Source organism: Cucurbita moschata, unplaced genomic scaffold (assembly GCF_002738365.1).
Source record: "Cucurbita moschata cultivar Rifu unplaced genomic scaffold, Cmos_1.0 Cmo_Scf00008, whole genome shotgun sequence".
Taxonomy (NCBI): Eukaryota; Viridiplantae; Streptophyta; class Magnoliopsida; order Cucurbitales; family Cucurbitaceae; genus Cucurbita; species Cucurbita moschata.
The window spans coordinates 1011247-1028224 of NW_019268524.1; the positions used below are offsets into that span (position 1 = coordinate 1011247).

Consider the following 16978-nt stretch of genomic DNA (forward strand, 5'->3'; position numbering starts at 1 on the left):
ATATTAAAAAAAAAAAAAAAAAAAAAGGGTATTGAAGTAATGACTAATGAGAAGCAAGAATTTGTTTTCATGTCAGAAAGGAAATATGTGGTTGATTTGCTATAAATAAGGACAAGAAAATTGAGAGTAAAGTTATTTAGTATTTCAACGATGTCAACCTTAAATGGATAAGATCGATGGAAAAACTAATTATCTTTTACCGTTACACAACCATACATAGCTTAGTTGCTAAGCATTGGTGGGTCTGTTTATGTCCTCAACTACAAATAATGTAGAAAAAAAAACACGACTTGTTGCATATTTTCTGATATAGAATCATGATTCACAGCGCTGAAATAGCGAGGAAGAGACGGCATTCATGAACTCCAAATCATATTCCAGCTTCCTCCTTTCCCATTCCGAACTCATTTCCATACATGTTGAAACTCGGCGATCTCCCCATCATGATACTATTCGGACCAAAAAATCGACCCAATTGAAAAGTATAAGGAGATTGCAGCCATTGGTCAAGTGAGTCTCTTAAATTCTTGTCGGTGATGTTCACCACAACATCGTGCAACTTCAACGCCGCCCATCCAAGCTCTTTTTCAAGCAACTCCCCTGCTTTTGCTTCCGCTTTCACTGCTCTAACTACGTTGCCGAAGTAGTTTTCAGAAAAGGGCGGTTCTAATCTTGCTCTGCATTCGCCGCCATCATGCAAATAGTGGGTTGATTCTCTGCTATGCGGCGACCTCGTGTTATGGATCGCCACACGAGTGCAGACAGCGATTGGAAAGAGGAGATTCCTTTACTGCCGCACTCTGTTTTGGCTTTTGCTTTCAGTTTTGCAATTGATTCTGCTGGAAAGTGGAATATTCTCTCACAAAGTTGAGGCGCCTCGAATCTGCTGATAAATTGATCGGAGTGGGTAAAAGGGAGATTTATAATTGGACCATACCCATCTGCTATGCGGCGACCTCGTGTTAAGGATATTTAGTAATAAATTATAGTTTACCATATATATTATATTTGATATTTTATTATAAGGCAAATATCTAACATTTGCCTTATTACTATAGTATCTTTCCATTTATTGTTATTTCCATTTATTACTATTTCCATATCCTTGTAATTTATTTGATTATAAATAAGATAACTTTTACACCATTTAGGTGTGGTGGATTCAGCAAACATTCACATGGTATCAGAGCCCTTTCGGTTTAACAACCTCGATCCTTTCTCATCTATGGCTTTTGATCCTCTAATCTTCTTCTCCACCACCCCTGCTGGCTTTGACACCGTAGGGGCAGTCTTCATGGCTGCCGCAGGTGGAGCCGATTGATTACTCTTCGGCTCCACTCTTTTGACCTCCAAATCATCCTTCGCCATACTCTGTACATACAACCTCACCTTTTCCAAACATAGCCTCTTTCATTTTCTTCCCAATTTTTCCTTCATCCTTCACAAAAACCCTAATCTTAGGATCTTCATTAGCATTCCTCTTTGAAAATATACAGAATCTCAATAAGCCCATCGACCTTCTGCAGAGATTTACCTTTGGAATCTGGGCGCCGCACTGGCATCTTCGCCAACCAAGTTGCCGCCGCCCTTCTCGCCAAAATTGGCTCCTTCGCCCAATGTGGCGACTCTTCCAGCTGCCCTTCTCGCCAAAATTGGCTCATTCGCCCAATGTGGCGACTCTTCCGGCTTCAACATTGTCTTTGTCCCTTGCTCTAGGTTTCCCCTTCTACTTCTTGGGGTTAGACATATTCTCACCAGAGCCAAGTCAGCATCGTCGCTAAACGACAATCCCTCTTCATGGGTTAGACATATTCTCACCGAAGCCAAGGCAGCATCGCCGCTGAGCGGCGATCTCTCCGCAGTTTTCGATGGCCAAGAAAGTGTTTCTCTACGCCTCCTCTGAACCAGGTTGTTAACATCTTCAAGAAAAGTGTTTCTCAACACTTGACTGCTGATGGTTCTCCTTTCTCTGATCCTACTCTCTACAGATCTCTTGTTGGCGCCCTTCAGTACTTGACTATTACGCGTCCAGATATTGCCTATGCTGTCAATTCTGTCAGTCAATTCTTGCATGCCCCTACTGCAGATCACTTTCTTGCTGTCAAACGTATTCTTCGCTATGTCAAAGGAACACTCCACTTTGGTCTTACCTTTCGTCCATCCAATGTTCCTAGTACGCTAGTCGCTTATTCGGATGCTGACTGGGCTGGTTGTCCCGATACTCGTCGTTCTACATCCGGCTATTCTATTTATCTTGGTAACAATCTGGTTTCTTGGAGTGCCAAAAAGCAACCTACTGTCTCACGCTCCAGCTGTGAATCTGAGTATCGTGCTCTTGCCACAACCGCTGCTGAACTTCTTTGGGTTACGCATCTTTTGCATGACCTCAAGGTCCCTATTTCAAAGCAGCCCTTACTCTTATGTGACAACAAAAGTGCTATTTTTTTGAGCTCTAATCCCGTTTCTCACAAGCGGGCCAAACATGTTGAACTAGATTATCATTTCCTTCGAGAACTTGTTATCGCTGGCAAACTTCGCACACAATATGTACCCTCTCATCTCCAAGTTGCTGACATCTTCACAAAGAGTATTTCTCGACCTCTCTTTGAATTTTTCAGATTCAAGCTTCACGTTCGTTTAAATCCGACGCTTAGCTTGCGGTGGGGTGTTAAGGATATTTAGTAATAAATTATAGTTTACCATATATATTATATTTGATATTTTATTATAAGGCAAATATCTAACATTTGCCTTATTACTATAGTATCTTTCCATTTATTGTTATTTCCATTTATTACTATTTCCATATCCTTGTAATTTATTTGATTATAAATAAGATAACTTTTACACCATTTAGGTGTGGTGGATTCAGCAAACATTCACAATGCAAATAGTGGGTTGATTCTCTGCTATGCGGCGACCTCGTGTTATGGATCGCCACACGAGTGCAGACAGCGATTGGAAAGAGGAGATTCCTTTACTGCCGCACTCTGTTTTGGCTTTTGCTTTCAGTTTTGCAATTGATTCTGCTGGAAAGTGGAATATTCTCTCACAAAGTTGAGGCGCCTCGAATCTGCTGATAAATTGATCGGAGTGGGTAAAAGGGAGATTTATAATTGGACCATACCCATCAGGAAACCAACGCTTAAGAACTGGGGGACGCGAAATCTGATTTGAAGGTGCTTGAAAAATCTCAGACCACATGTTGAAGAAATTCCAGTAGGAGGTTCCGTCACCGATGGCGTGGTTGAAGGAACAGCCGATGAAGACGCCGTCCAATAACTCTTTTACCTGGACTCCAACACCTCTATCATTCACGGCTGAAAAAAGTGATTTGATTCTTCTATACCCAACGAGCTTGTATTATAGGCCGACACACAATTGCACACAACCATTGGAACAAGGAGATTTCATTACTGTCACACTCTGTATTGACTTTGGCTTCCAACTCTGGGATACATGGTAAAACTAAGTCTATAGCTTGTCAACCTCAAAGTTTTAAAACATTTGAGCATGTAAGTTTAATTTGCATGAATTAATGTATGATTACACTAGATGACGGTCTACACACACTCAATTATTTTCCATATCCCATTAAATGGTTGAAATGTCCCTTTGATTTAGGTGTTGAGAGGTACAGATACCTCGTTCTTATTATGAAATCAAAAGAAATGTAGCTTTCAGTGCAATGGATTAAATGAAACCGTAACAGCATCCATGAATTCCTGATCAGCCTGGAGAGCACTCATGACAGGCGGCGGAAGGCACATCTCCAGTTCTATACTTCCTCCTCCTTCAGAACCTGGATAACACGCTACCATCCCATCGAACTTGTTAGCATACCCACTTCGAAGACACAGCGCCTTCCCCATTCCAAACACGTTCCCGTACTTGTTGAATCTGGGGGAACTTCCAATCATCACGCTCGATGGATCGAACATTCCGGTTATTTGGTATATCATCGGAGATTCCACCCATTTCTTCACAGCACCTCTCACTACATTATCCGTGTGGTTCACCACAGCCTCGTGCAATTTCCACGCCGCCCATCCAAGGTTGTTTTCCTCTAGTTCCTTCACTGTCGCTACTCCTCTTATTGAATGAATCGAATTCCCGAAGTAATTTTCCGATAAGGGTGGCTCCAATCTTGATCGGTTGTTTATTGCCATTATGCAACCGATGGTTTGATCCGGCGGCAGGCCACGGACTCGCGTTATGCATCTCCAAATCAGCGCAGATAAGGACTGGAAGGAGGAGATTTTGTTGGTTTCGTAATCTGTATTTGCCTTTGCTTTCAGTGCAGCCACCGATTCGGAAGAAAAATGGAAGTACTTTTTGCTGAGTTGGGGAGCCTCGAATCTGTTAATAAATTGATCAGGGTCCGTAAATGGAAGCTTTAGAATTGGACCATGGCCCTCCGGGAACCAACGCTGCAGAATCGGTGGGCGTGAAATTGAAATATTGTCATCCCCTGCTTCAAATATTTCGGACCACATGTTGAAGAAGTGCCAGTACGATGTTCCGTCGACGATGGTGTGGTTAGCGGAACACCCAATGAAGACGGCGTCAACTAATTCGGTGACCTGAACTGACAACAACGGCCTGGAATGACCATCGTGGTTGACTGCTCTGTCATGGTCAAAGAACGATTCGACAATCAACGGCACGTCAGAGGGTGAAAGAATATCAGAACTCGACATGTCGACACGCGCGTGGATGAATTTGGCTCCGGGGCTGTTTTTGCAGTCCACATAAACGAGGGAAGACCCTTCATCTTCATATGAAATCGTTGCGAGTCGTCCGGCGAGTGGGAAGAAATGAACGAGGGCAACCGAGAGTGAGCGCTTGAGCTTTTTCAAGAGATCGTCCATGAAGCGGCCGCCGTCGTGGACGGTGGCCGGAGATTTGGCGTAAAGCAGACCCTTTTGGATGTAGTGCATAGAAAGCATGGCAAGGTCCCATGGGCAAAGGTGATATGGATGGTTAGATTGTTCGGGGATGGTGTGAGGTTTGATGAAGCACTCTGAGATGTAGTGAATCATATTGTCGGAACAGAGTGGATTTATGAGGCGCCGGGCTATCAATGTTCCGATGTGTCGTGTTGAGTTGGTCGGTTTAAATAAGAGGTGTAGGAAGGCTGATCAATTTTGACCAATCCTATTTGAAAATAAAAAAAAAATAAAAAAACTCGAGAGAAGACAAGATTGAACCGCAAGCGTTACCAACCAATTGTCTCCGATTTTACGAGGCATTGAAGATTCGTGGTGGGCTTTTAAAACAGTGCTAGTGATGTAAACGAAGAGAATTTGGATGCATAGGATGTAACGTTAGAAAGTCTACATTAAATATTATAACAACGACCTTTCAACTTTGTAGTCCGCATCAAAAATAAATGTTCCAATGGTCAAATTCTTACTTTTATTTAAACTTAGTCTAAACAAGCATGTAAGTCCAAATCAAGGTTTTAAACGCGTTTATTAGGTTAAAAGAATAATTCATTTTCTAGCCTATAAGTCTAAATCAAGATTTTAAATGCATTTATTAGGTAATCATTTTTTACTTTGTATTGGTACGCTAGAGTCATTTAAGCAATCTTAATCCAATTATATGGTAGAAAGATCAATCCCACATCAGTTGGTCATGACACTAGGCCCCTCCCGGAACCCGTAGATTTGATGGGGTCTTATAAGGATGAGAGAAAGCATGGAGAGTGAGAAAGCATGGAGAGTGGGGTGGATCATTTCCAAAGAAAAACAACCATTCGATAAAAACATTTAAAATGCAGTTCGTGGGTTTCAAAGTAAATCAAATCATCTTGAAAAATACACGATTTGTTGCATATTTTATGACATAGAATCATGATTCACAGGGCTGAAAAGGCGAGGAAGAGACGACATTCATGAACTCCAAATCAGATTCCAGCATTGCCATATTTTGCGGGAGAAGGCAGATCTCTAAATCAATGCTTCCTCCTCCCTCGTTTCCTGGAAATGACGACACTTTGCCGTCAAATTTATTGGCATAACCACTTCTTAACGCCACCGCCTTTCCCATTCCGAACTCATTCCCATACACATTGAACCTCGGCGAGCTCCCCATCATGATACTATTCGGACTAAAAAATCGACCCAATTGGAAAGTATAAGGAGATTGCAGCCATTGGTCAAGTGAGTCTCTTAAATTCTTGTCGGTGATGTTCACCACAGCATCGTGCAACTTCAACGCCGCCCATCCAAGCTCTTTTTCAAGCAACTCCCCTGCTTTTGCTTCCGCTTTCACTGCTCTAACTACGTTGCCGAAGTAGTTTTCAGAAAAGGGCGGTTCTAATCTTGCTCTGCCATTCGCCGCCATCATGCAAATGGTGGGTTGATCCTCTGCTATGCGACGAGCTCGTGTTATGGATCGCCATACAAGTGCAGACAGCGATTGGAAGGAGGAGATTCCTTTACTGCCGCACTCTGTTTTGGCTTTTGCTTTCAATTTTGCAATTGATTCTGCTGAAAAGTGGAACATTCTCTCACGAAGTTGAGGCGCCTCGAATCTGCTGATAAATTGATCGGTGTGGGTAAAAGGGAGATTTATAATTGGACCATACCCATCAGGAAACCAACGCTTAAGAACTGGGGGACGCGAAATTTGATTTGAAGGTGCTTGAAAAATCTCAGACCACATGTTGAAGAAATTCCAGTAGGAGGTTCCGTCGCCGATGACGTGGTTGAAGGAACAGCCGATGAAGACTCCGTCCAATAACTCCGTTACCTGAATGGAGAGCAAAGGCATGGTTTGACCGTCGTAGTTGACAGCCCGGTCGTGGTCAAAGAAAGAGTGGACCACGGAAGGCACGTCAACAGGGGAGAGAACATCAGAAATTGTGGTGTCGAGGGCGGCGTGGATGAACTTGGCTCCAGGGCTGTTAACACAGTCTACATAGACGGAGATGGAAGGTGGATGGTCGTTGATGGTGGTAGCAAGGCGGCCGGAAAGTGGGTAGAAATGTAGGAGAGCGGTGGAGAGGGAGGCTTTGAGGCGGTGAAGAAGATTGGGCATAAAAGTGTGTGGATGGTGATAGGCGTCGGGGGGTTTGTGAAAGAGTAGGCCCTTCTGGATATAGTGGGCGGAAAGCATGGGGAGATCCAAAGGGCTCAAATGTAGTGGCTGCTTCGATTCTTGGGGAAGGCAATCCAATTCTGGTTTGACAAAGCAGCTGGAGATGTGACGCAGCGGAGGATAACGGGGGTTCATTTTGGTCGGAGTTTAAGGCGTTTGTGAGTAGCAGCAGGAAAATTGGCGCTTTTTATCGTGGGAAGAGATGAGTGAAGAGTTGGTGTTTTGGTGTTCGGCTTCGGAGAAGGAACAAACGCTACAAATAAAGGTTGGATTTTGCCTCTTCCAAATAAGGAATCCGTTTCAGTATTTAGTTAGACACTCGTCATAGCTAAGTATCCACGTATCCACCTACATTGGAACATGGAAATTTCAGCATTGACTTTGGCTTCAAACTCTGCAAATAGATCCTAATAGTCTAACCCTATTTACAATTCAACCCCGCCACTAATAAATAGTCTGTTTTAGTCTCTTATGTATTTTCGTCAATCTCACAATTTTAAAACGCGTCTACTAAAAACAAGTTTCACACTTTTTTAAGGAATGTTTCGTTTCCCTCCCGAACCAATGTGAATTCTCACATAGATTCTCTCCTTAAACTCGAGTGGCTAACCTTTTGATGAATCGATCTAGATTCGGGTTAGTAAAAAAAATTTCATAATTGGACCAATTCCATCAAAATTCCACAACTTCAACATGGGTGAGCTTGCAATTGAAACAATATCGTGCACATCGAAGCCAATTGAAAATTCTCAAACATACTGAAAAAGATCCATATCACCAATTAAATGGTAGGCCAATCAACTATTAGATCTATGATGTTTTAAAAAATTATGTATAAGTATAATAAAAAAAAAACATAAACAATTGAAAATTACAATTCATACAACAAAGTATAAAAATAATAATTCTATTTAAAAAAAAAATAGGATATGGAATAAATTACAATAATAATTTCATAATTAAATAGGAAATTTTTTGAAAACATCGTGTAATTTTATAGACGTTCAGTCAAACTCCATTCTCTTCATACTCCTTAAGAATTAAAAAAAAATGTCTTTAGCTCTTACTACGGATTAGAGCTTACTGCTATCGTACAACTTTACGAGTTCAAGAGTAAATTCAATCGTTTTCGTACAGAATTTTGAAAAATATATCACAACTCTAAGAGTAAATTTACTATTGATGTACTCACAATAATATTCATAATAAAAATGAAGCGTGTACAAAGCAATTTGGAGACTTTTTTAATATTATAAAAATGAAGCGTGGAGCAATGGGGAGACTTTTTGAAAATTTTAAGATTTAAATATTGTAGTAGTTATGTATTGATTAGGTAGAAGAAGATGAAATTAAAATTAAAATTCAACTTAAAACATAATAAGAAAAAATGAACGGTAGGGATTAAAAACGTACTAATAATATAATAAAAATAAAAGGAGAAGTGACAAACTCCGTTTCCTCTTCTTTTTAATTATTAAAATATGACTATTCTTTTTAAACAAAATCATTTTTTATTTGAACAATAATAATTAATTTGTTAGAAACTTGAATTATGAGCTCAAGAAAGCATCCGAACTCCAAGCTTGATCTTGAAAATACATCATATTACTCATGGAACAGATGAGGCGGGGAAGACACAGCACTCATGAACTCCGAATCAGCCTCCAAATTCGCCATACTATGTGGGAACAGAGCGATCTCTAAATCCACGCTTCCTCCTCCTTCATACCCTGGATACGAACTCACTTTGCCGTCGAACTTGTTTGCACGTCCACTCCGGACCGCCACCGCTTTTCCCATTCCAAATTCATTACCATATATATTGAACCTGGGCGAGCTAGTCATCGACAAGCTGTACGTTACAAAATTTTGATCCACTTGAAAAGTAAAAGGACACTCGAACCATTTCTCAACTGCCTCTCTGAACTTTTCTTTGGTGTTGTCCACCACAGCTTCGTGCAATTTCCACGCCGCCCAACCTAGTCCGCCTTCAACCACTTCCCCTGCTTTTGCACTCACTTTCAATGCTGTAATTACGTTGCCGAAGTAATCTTCCGGTGTGGGTACCTCTAATTTTGCTCTGTTATTAGCAATCATTCTGCAAATCGTGATTTGGTTTTGTGGTAGGCGGCGAGCTCGTGTTATGGAGCGCCATACAAGCGCACACATCGCTTGAAAGGATGAGATTTCTTCGGTGCCGCACTCTGCATTGGCTTTTGCTTTGAGCGCAGCAATAGATTCTTTCGTGAAGTGGAAGATTCTCTCCCTGAGTTCTGGGGCTTTTAATCTTATCTTAAACTGATCGGAGTGGGTGAAGGGGAGGTTGATAATTGGGCCATGCCCTTCAGGAAACCACCGCTTCAGAATGGGTGGCCGTGAAATTGAAACAATATCATCTCCATCCGGTGGTAGTGACTGAAAAATCTCAGACCACATCTTGAAGAAATTCCAGTGGGAGGTTCCATCGCCAATGGAATGGTTGAAGGAAGAACCGATGAAGATGCCGTCCAATAATTCCGTTACCTGAATGGATAGTAAAGGCAGGGTATGGCCATCGTAGTTGACGGCTGTTTGGAGGTCAGGGTCAAATAAAGAGTGAACCACTAAAGGCACATCAACAGGGGAGAGAAGATGCGAGATTGTGAGGTCGAGGGCGGCGTGGGTGAACTTCGCTCCAGGGGTGTTAACGCAGTCCACATAAACCAAGATGGAAGCTTGATGCTCATTAATGATGGAAGCGAGGCGGCCGGAAAGTGGGTAGAAATGAAAGAGAGCAGAGGAGAGGGAGCGTTTGAGGCGGTGAAGAAGAGTGGCCATAAAAGGGTGTCCATCTTCGAAGGCCTCGGAGGGTTTGCGAAAGAGAAGACCTTTTTGGATGTATTGGATGGGAAGGAGGTTAAGATCCCAATGGCTCAGGTAATGGGGCTGCTTTGATTCTTGTGGAAGGCATTCTATGTCTGGTTTGAGAAAGCACTCGGAGATCCGTCGGACTGAAGGATGTTGGGGCTTCATCGTCTGTTGAAGATAGGATTCCGATAAGAACAAACCCACCACCTCAATTATTTGTACAAAACTGGGGATTTGCGAATTTTTTAAAACTGCCTTACTTCATTCTTCACAATAAACACCGACACTCTTCCTCTGTTTCTACCAAATCAGACAGTCTCACTCTAACTGCCCCAGCCCAAGCCCAGTTAAAAATATATTGTCCAATCCAGGCCCGTTTAAGGTCGTCTGATTTAGCCCACTGTGCATTGCCGTCAACTTCACATTTTAAAATACGTTAACCGAAGAGAGAGGTTTCCAAATTTTTATAAGAAATATTTCGTTATCTCTCTCTTATCTCACAAACCATTCCCTTGGAGACCTAATGTTCTCACTTGCACATCCGTGAGCAAATATTGTCTGCTTTAACCTGTCCGTCACGTATTGTTTTTAGTCTCATGTTTTAAAACGCGTCTACAAGATAGAGGTTTCCACATTCTTATAAGGAATATTTTGTTCTCTTCTCCAACCAACGTGGGATCTCACAATTCACTTTTTAGGGTCCAACGTCCTCGCTGGCACACCGCCTAGTGTCTAGCTTTGATACCATTTTGTAACAGTCAAAGTCCATTGCTAGTATATATTTTTCGCTTTGGCCTATTAAATATTGTCATCAGTCTCATAGTTTTAAAACGTGTCTACTAGAAAGAGGTTTCTACACTCTTATGAGAAATGTTTCGTTATCCTCTCTAACCGATGTGAGATCTAACTCTCACAATGCTCATTGCTAGAAACTTGTAACTATAATATTTTAGTCATTTTAATTTTAAAATCTATAAATTTGTGTGGTAAATACTATTTAATGGTTTAATAAAAATACTCAATATTCTCGAATGCTACATGCTTCCTCCATACACATATTATTGAGTGACGTATTAATTTATTATTTCCAAATAATTGATGTGTGACCCGTGCGGAGTATAAACCATATAATACATTTTTGTCTCATCATGGGTTAGTGGGCGTGGAATTATGGATTTATTCAATTTCTCGAATATATTAGCAAAGAGATTTGAAGCGGTGGGGACGAACTTGTGTTTTAAATAACTGCTCGACACGTTACTGAATTGTATCCCAACAAAACCCTCCCCGCATTGGAAACGGTTCGGTACGAAAGCGACAGCTCAGTGACGGTGAGTCACCACTCAATAAACACTACCATTCCTTTGACCTTTGACCACCTTTTCTTTTTTTTACTTCACAGTACATAGAACCTTAACCATGGTGTAATATTTTCGATTATATCCATGGAGGAGTGTGGAATAAAGAAGATTAGCGGAGGTGTCAACTGCACCTGGCACCGACCTCTTTGTATGACAAATCATCATGGGATTCCGGCAATTATTAAGGTTGGTGTTGGTGTTTGGTGTCCGTATTAAATTTAAACTAATATTTGTGGATATGGGTCGTGCATGGAAGCTGAGACGAAGATGAATAAAATGGAAAGAAAATTGTACAAGATCCATGAAAAGCGGTGTGTTTTAATAATTCAAAATTTAATGGAGTTTCAGGTTCGACCCACATCCACGGCAGGAATTTTAAAGGAAAAAGAGAAAAGTCAAAAGGTTTTGATTGGCATACTAATAATTAGAAGGAAAAGAAGATGAAAGTGAATGAATCCCAGTTTGGATCGCTGGTTGCTAGACAGGTGAGAAAATTTAATTAAGATTTGACTAAAACCAATAAATTCACTGCCCTAGAGTGACATATTATATTTTTTTAGATTTTTTTTAAAAAAATTACAAGTTGTTTGGTCAAAAGCATAAGCGGAGAAGAAAAATAGGGAGTTGATGTATAGGGTTTGGAGGGGCGGGCGGCGGTGGTTGGAGTGTGCGGTTGTCGTCTCCATGTTGTTGGTATTATAGGAAGATAAGGAAATGAAAACAAATGTTGGGTAAGGGTTGAACTGGAAGTGAGAATTGAAAAGCTGATAATATGAGAGGCCACCAACACGGCTTCCTCTCGCTCTCACATATATTGTGCTTCTTTTCTCATTCTGCCTTTGTTGTGTGGAGTCCACAAGCATGTCATGTGCACCAGTTGTTGTCCCCTCCTTCCAAACTCTTTTCTTTTCTCTTCTTTCTTTTGTTTCTATCCTTTACCCCATCTTCTCCGGTGGCCGTACCTGGAAACACTCATCAACACGGTCACGCCTCTCCTAATTTCTCCTCTTTTTTGTGGACTACTACTCCAAACATCAAAAATTTTAAAAAGAAACTAAATAAAATTAACAAAAAAAAAAGGGGAACATCAGAACAACTATTTGTATTAGCCGATTTGGAGTGGTTACAATCGCAGAACTACAGCCGATCAAACGGAATCATTGGTTGAGATACGAGATTAATCGTCGTCTGAGCTTTCGGGGTTGGGGTACTGGTTTAAATCAGGCTTCTCCGAAATTTGAGAGTTTGAATTAGAGGCAAGTAGAGAGGTTTGGATGGCGTCAACCCTAGCGCCGATTTCGGTGGCTCTTTTTCGTATGGAGGCGGCTGACACATCCTGCAGTTGGTCCTCTTCGAAAATCGATTCCGGGAAATTCAGCCGGGCGGAGGGGCCTCGGAGGTAGAAAACGGCGGTGTCGTAAGCCCTGGCGGCAGCGACCGGAGTTGTGTAAGAACCAAGCCAAATCCTGGAACGCTTGTTGGGTTCTCTGATTTCCGCTACCCACTTCCCCCACTTCCTCATCCTTATTCCTCTGTATTGCTTCTGTTGTTGATGCCTTTGCTTCCTCTTCTCTGTCGATGAACTTACACCCGAGCAAACTTGTCCTTCCATCTTCACACACCGCAAGAACCGATTATGGGTATTTATAATTCTAAAAATTGAAACATGAGAGCCATGAGAAAAAACATAAAAACAGAACCCCAGCACCAGTTTGAACAAACAAGATGGTGGCGCGCTGTTTGAATCTACTTATACATAGCTTTGGGATTGCCAGATTTATATTAATTCAAATAAATATAAATACATCAAAATACTCTTAGAAGATAAAAAGAAGGGCGGAATTGTTTCCTACTTCGCTGCTTCTCTGTCCAATGCCCACGCCCGCCACGTTGATTTTCCTTCAACACAAATCCAACTTTGGCCGACATATTTTATCACCGGTCATAAACATCCCTTTTTTTTTTTTTTCTTTTTCTTTTTCTTGGGCAAACTGAATTAACAGAAAGAAAAAAATATATATATACATGTTAACGTAAATAATACAAGAAGATGACGTGGAAAATAGGTAACTTGGATGGTGGACAAGTGGATGATGATGGTACAGCGTGGGAGCGAAGTAGCTGAGAGAAAAGTCGGCGGCGGTGGACTCTGTGTCCGTCCAAAACTTTCCGTCCACGCAATAAATTTATAAAATATTAATTTTATGCATGATTTGGAGGAATTAATTAGAATGGGAGGGCGGGGGTTCGAAACGGAGACAGAGACAGAGAGAGGTTTTAATTTTTATGACGCATTACGTGGGAGCAGTTTGTTTGGCAATAGCTAATGAGAAGAGGGGATGGTCGGTTTGATTTTTTAAATATTTTGACTTTTCAATACTCTTTTAACATAATTAAATTTAATTAATGCTTCATTAACCGTCTTAAACCATTATTAAAGTAAGTCATGGCCGATTCCTTTAATATATGTTTAGATTCATTCATATTAGCCTCCGGAATTGGATTTAATTTCTACACGTGTTACAATTAACAACAATAATTTTACATTCACTCTATGATTGTTTGAATCAAAATAAAAACGTTAGGGTGGAAAATTAAAAATATTGATAATAATGCTATATTAACTTTTGTTTTTTTTTTTTAATTTTATTTGTTATTATTATTATTTTGTCATTATAGTTTATTTTGTTTAAAAAGATATGATTGGATGGGCATTCCCCAATTTGTAAATCACAAACTTGGTTAAATTATGTGTACCAAATCCAATTCCTTCCCCACCATTGTTACACTAATTTTCTAAGCCACACATTTTTTTTTTTTTTTTATATTAAGTCTAAACCATATTGTTGTCTTATTTCCCCATCCATATTTAAATTATATTACTCATTAATATCACTCCACCTTTCCTCTTCAATAACTATTCAATATACAAAATAATTATTATTTAACTTTTATGTATATTTCTTAATATTTTTAAAACCGCTATTAAATCACCAACTTACTAGCAGATATTATCTGTCTCACAATATGAGTAATAGGTTTCTACACTTTTATAAAACAAAAAAAAAAAAATCGTTCTCCTCTCAAACCAACGTGAGACATCCTAATAACTTAAAAATAATGAATATATATTTACTCGACTAAATTTTTTAGTCGATGTTTATATTTATCTAAATCACAAAAAAGAGTTACTTTTAAATTTAGCTAACTTTGGAGGGAAAATATAAAACAAAAATCAATCATTATATAAAATGAAATTATTTTAGAGATAAATCTAAAAATGATGTAGCAACAACGTTTTGGATAACATGATAAGGTGTGAAAACTATATGTTCATGTGATATAAATAATTGTAGTTGACATTTAGTTTTGGATTTATTTCTTTGAGTGGGTCCCATACAATATATAATAATAATAATAATAATGTTTTACACTCCCACAAGACATATCTTAAATATTCTTAAAAAATATATAATTTTTGAAGTTTTAGTCGCATAAATAAAAGGCTGCTGACATTAACTGGTTTTTTTTCGTTATTATTGAATTATATAGATTAAAAAAATGGCACAACTTTCTTTATTATTATTATTATTATTAATGTAACTTAATAGAGACCGAAATAACCAAAAACATGTGAACAAATGTATAAACATAAGATTAAATTATGAAGGTGTGGTAGCGTAATTGGGAAAAACAAAAGGAAGTAAAGTAACGATTACAACTCCTGATCTGACATGGACAACGGTGACTTCCAACTCAGCATTACAACTTCCCACGTCACTCAAACTCCACTCCCCTTGACAACCACTCTTGCTCTCCTTCTCCTCAATCTCTCCACGTCGACACCCACCATCCCATAGCTTTCCATACCCATCAATCACTTCTCCCAGCAAGTACAGAGCCAACCCCAGATACTGTTCCCCAATCCAAGCATACCAGGAGGGAGGTAGTGGGTTCACTTCCTTAACTAAAATAACCAATTCGTATGTTATAAGCAATCGGGCTCTGTTCTGTCCCTTTTGTAAATGCCAAATCATGGATGCCAACCATCCAGATCAATCATTATCGCTAAGGGATTCACCGCCAACATAGATATCCTTTCTTTTCCAGCCAGCCCCTTTTCAAATCGCCACTCCGCTGCCTTATTGAATGTACTTATGGAGACCCTGCGGCCAATTTGGCGACTCTCCTTTGGGCCTCAGCTCAGATATTTGGATTCATAGTCCAACAACTCTGGCCCATGATCGTCCAAAAGCAACACGTGTCTTAAGTAGTGGGTGGGTACATATTAAAATGAAACACAGAATCTTGTGATATTGCGTATAAACTTTGGGTAATGATGTGTTTTTAAATTCTTTTGGTTGAATAATGCGTTTTTATAATTTGTTCTTGGTTGATACAAACAGAATGGTTATTAAACGTTGTCTCATTTGAGAGAGAAAAAGAAAAGCAAATTAAAGGAGACTGCCAGCTAAGGGGAAGAAGAAGATGGAGGTTTCTTAGCCGGAGATCCCTAAAAATGATATTATATGAAGATATGTATGGCGGCAAGATGCAGCGAGTCACCCATGGAGGAAGAAGAAGATTGGTGTCGCCAACACAACGTGCTTCCCATCTCATGAATTTTAAACCTTTTCTTTAAAACTCAAAAGAACCCATTTCAGAACAGAGCTGATTATCCAAAAAGTACATTTTTTTAGAATAAAAAATGAGGGATTTTGATTCCTCTGCCAATTCAATTCATAATATCGAAGAAAATGGAGGGATATCGGGCGGTGTGCCAACAAAGACACCGAGCTTCAAAGGATGTGGACACCTAAGAACATTGGTCCCTTAAAAGGAATGAATTTTAAGATTTCACGTCAATTGGAGGAGCAACCCAGCGAGGATGGAAACTTTTTTTTCCTAGCAGGTGATGGGATGGGGTTTCAGCCGGCAGAAGCAGCCAATCATTGCCTAAGCCGAATCTGTCTGCTGGAACATAGACAGTCGATATTGTATTGGCTCTTACTTGCATGGTTTTGCCTCCTCATACATCGATTGTGTTCTTCTATTTTTCCATTTTTCTAAAACGAAAAAGCCTTCGCCATTTGCACTCATAATCCTCGAATCTTTGCTTTCACATTATTAACTGTGCACAGTGGTTGATATTATCATTAATAATGGAGCTACCCTCCCCTGCTCATTTCAAATTATAGCACCAGACATCCCCACTCCTTCAAACACTACCAACTCAATCATGTAAAAACCCTTATTAATTACTTTCTATCCCACCTGTTTTTACATCCCCAACCACAAAATACTGTTCAAACTTAGCACTTTCCGTAAGAACTTGGAAGGAATTACTGAATAAGGTGATGTAACGACCCAGATCCACCGCTAGCAGATATTGTCTTCTTTGGGCTTTCCCTTTCGGGCTTCCCCTCAAGGCTTTAAAACGCGTCTGCTAGGGGAAGGTTTCCACACCCTTATAAAGGGTGGTTTGTTCTCCTTCCCAACCAAAGTGGGACATCACAGGTGAGGTCGAGGATCAGAAATGGAAGGGGTGGGTGCCTTTTGTATTGCCTTAATCTACTATATAAGTGGATTTTCACCTTAGCTTTTCGGGCCCATCAGAGTCATTTTCTTATTAAGACAACGTTGCGTGAGAACTTCTATGATGG

The 16978-nt window shown here is 40.1% G+C and overlaps 4 protein-coding genes and 1 pseudogene across 5 annotated transcripts; all 5 read right to left on the minus strand.

Moving 5' to 3' along the window:
• Positions 1 to 370: 370 nt before the first annotated feature.
• Positions 371 to 3461, minus strand: LOC111446219 (annotated as a pseudogene).
• A 51-nt stretch (positions 3462 to 3512) lies between these two features.
• Positions 3513 to 5272, minus strand: LOC111445834 (uncharacterized acetyltransferase At3g50280-like). Its single transcript, XM_023084347.1, has one exon. The coding sequence runs from the start codon at positions 5040 to 5042 to the stop codon at positions 3681 to 3683; it is 1362 nt and encodes a 453-aa protein (XP_022940115.1). The 5' UTR covers positions 5043 to 5272; the 3' UTR covers positions 3513 to 3680.
• Positions 5273 to 5765: 493 nt separating this feature from the next.
• LOC111445758 (uncharacterized acetyltransferase At3g50280-like) lies at positions 5766 to 7452 on the minus strand. Its single transcript, XM_023084219.1, has one exon. It carries the CDS (start codon positions 7240 to 7242, stop codon positions 5857 to 5859), a length of 1386 nt encoding a protein of 461 aa, XP_022939987.1. The 5' UTR covers positions 7243 to 7452; the 3' UTR covers positions 5766 to 5856.
• A 1195-nt stretch (positions 7453 to 8647) lies between these two features.
• Positions 8648 to 10209, minus strand: LOC111445768 (uncharacterized acetyltransferase At3g50280-like). Its single transcript, XM_023084237.1, has one exon. The coding sequence runs from the start codon at positions 10117 to 10119 to the stop codon at positions 8713 to 8715; it is 1407 nt and encodes a 468-aa protein (XP_022940005.1). The 5' UTR covers positions 10120 to 10209; the 3' UTR covers positions 8648 to 8712.
• A 2181-nt stretch (positions 10210 to 12390) lies between these two features.
• Positions 12391 to 13315, minus strand: LOC111446813 (ethylene-responsive transcription factor ERF011-like). Of its 2 annotated transcripts, none has more exons than XM_023085771.1 (2): positions 13169 to 13315; positions 12391 to 12967 (listed from the first exon to the last, which is right to left on the minus strand). In XM_023085771.1, exon 2 carries the CDS (start codon positions 12925 to 12927, stop codon positions 12493 to 12495), a length of 435 nt encoding a protein of 144 aa, XP_022941539.1. In that variant the 5' UTR covers positions 12928 to 12967; positions 13169 to 13315; the 3' UTR covers positions 12391 to 12492. The 2 variants fall into 2 exon arrangements, with proteins under 2 accessions (XP_022941539.1, XP_022941540.1); XM_023085772.1 differs by having other exon boundaries at positions 13131 to 13309.
• Between the last annotated feature and the right edge of the window lie 3663 nt (positions 13316 to 16978).

What these genes read in the sequence shown, in the direction of transcription:
- LOC111445834 (XM_023084347.1), bottom strand. Translation starts at nt 5,042, where the DNA reads ATGATTCACTACATCTCAGAGTGCTTCATCAAACCTCACACCATCCCC.
- LOC111446813 (XM_023085771.1), bottom strand. Translation starts at nt 12,927, where the DNA reads ATGGAAGGACAAGTTTGCTCGGGTGTAAGTTCATCGACAGAGAAGAGG.
- LOC111445768 (XM_023084237.1), bottom strand. Translation starts at nt 10,119, where the DNA reads ATGAAGCCCCAACATCCTTCAGTCCGACGGATCTCCGAGTGCTTTCTC.
- LOC111445758 (XM_023084219.1), bottom strand. Translation starts at nt 7,242, where the DNA reads ATGAACCCCCGTTATCCTCCGCTGCGTCACATCTCCAGCTGCTTTGTC.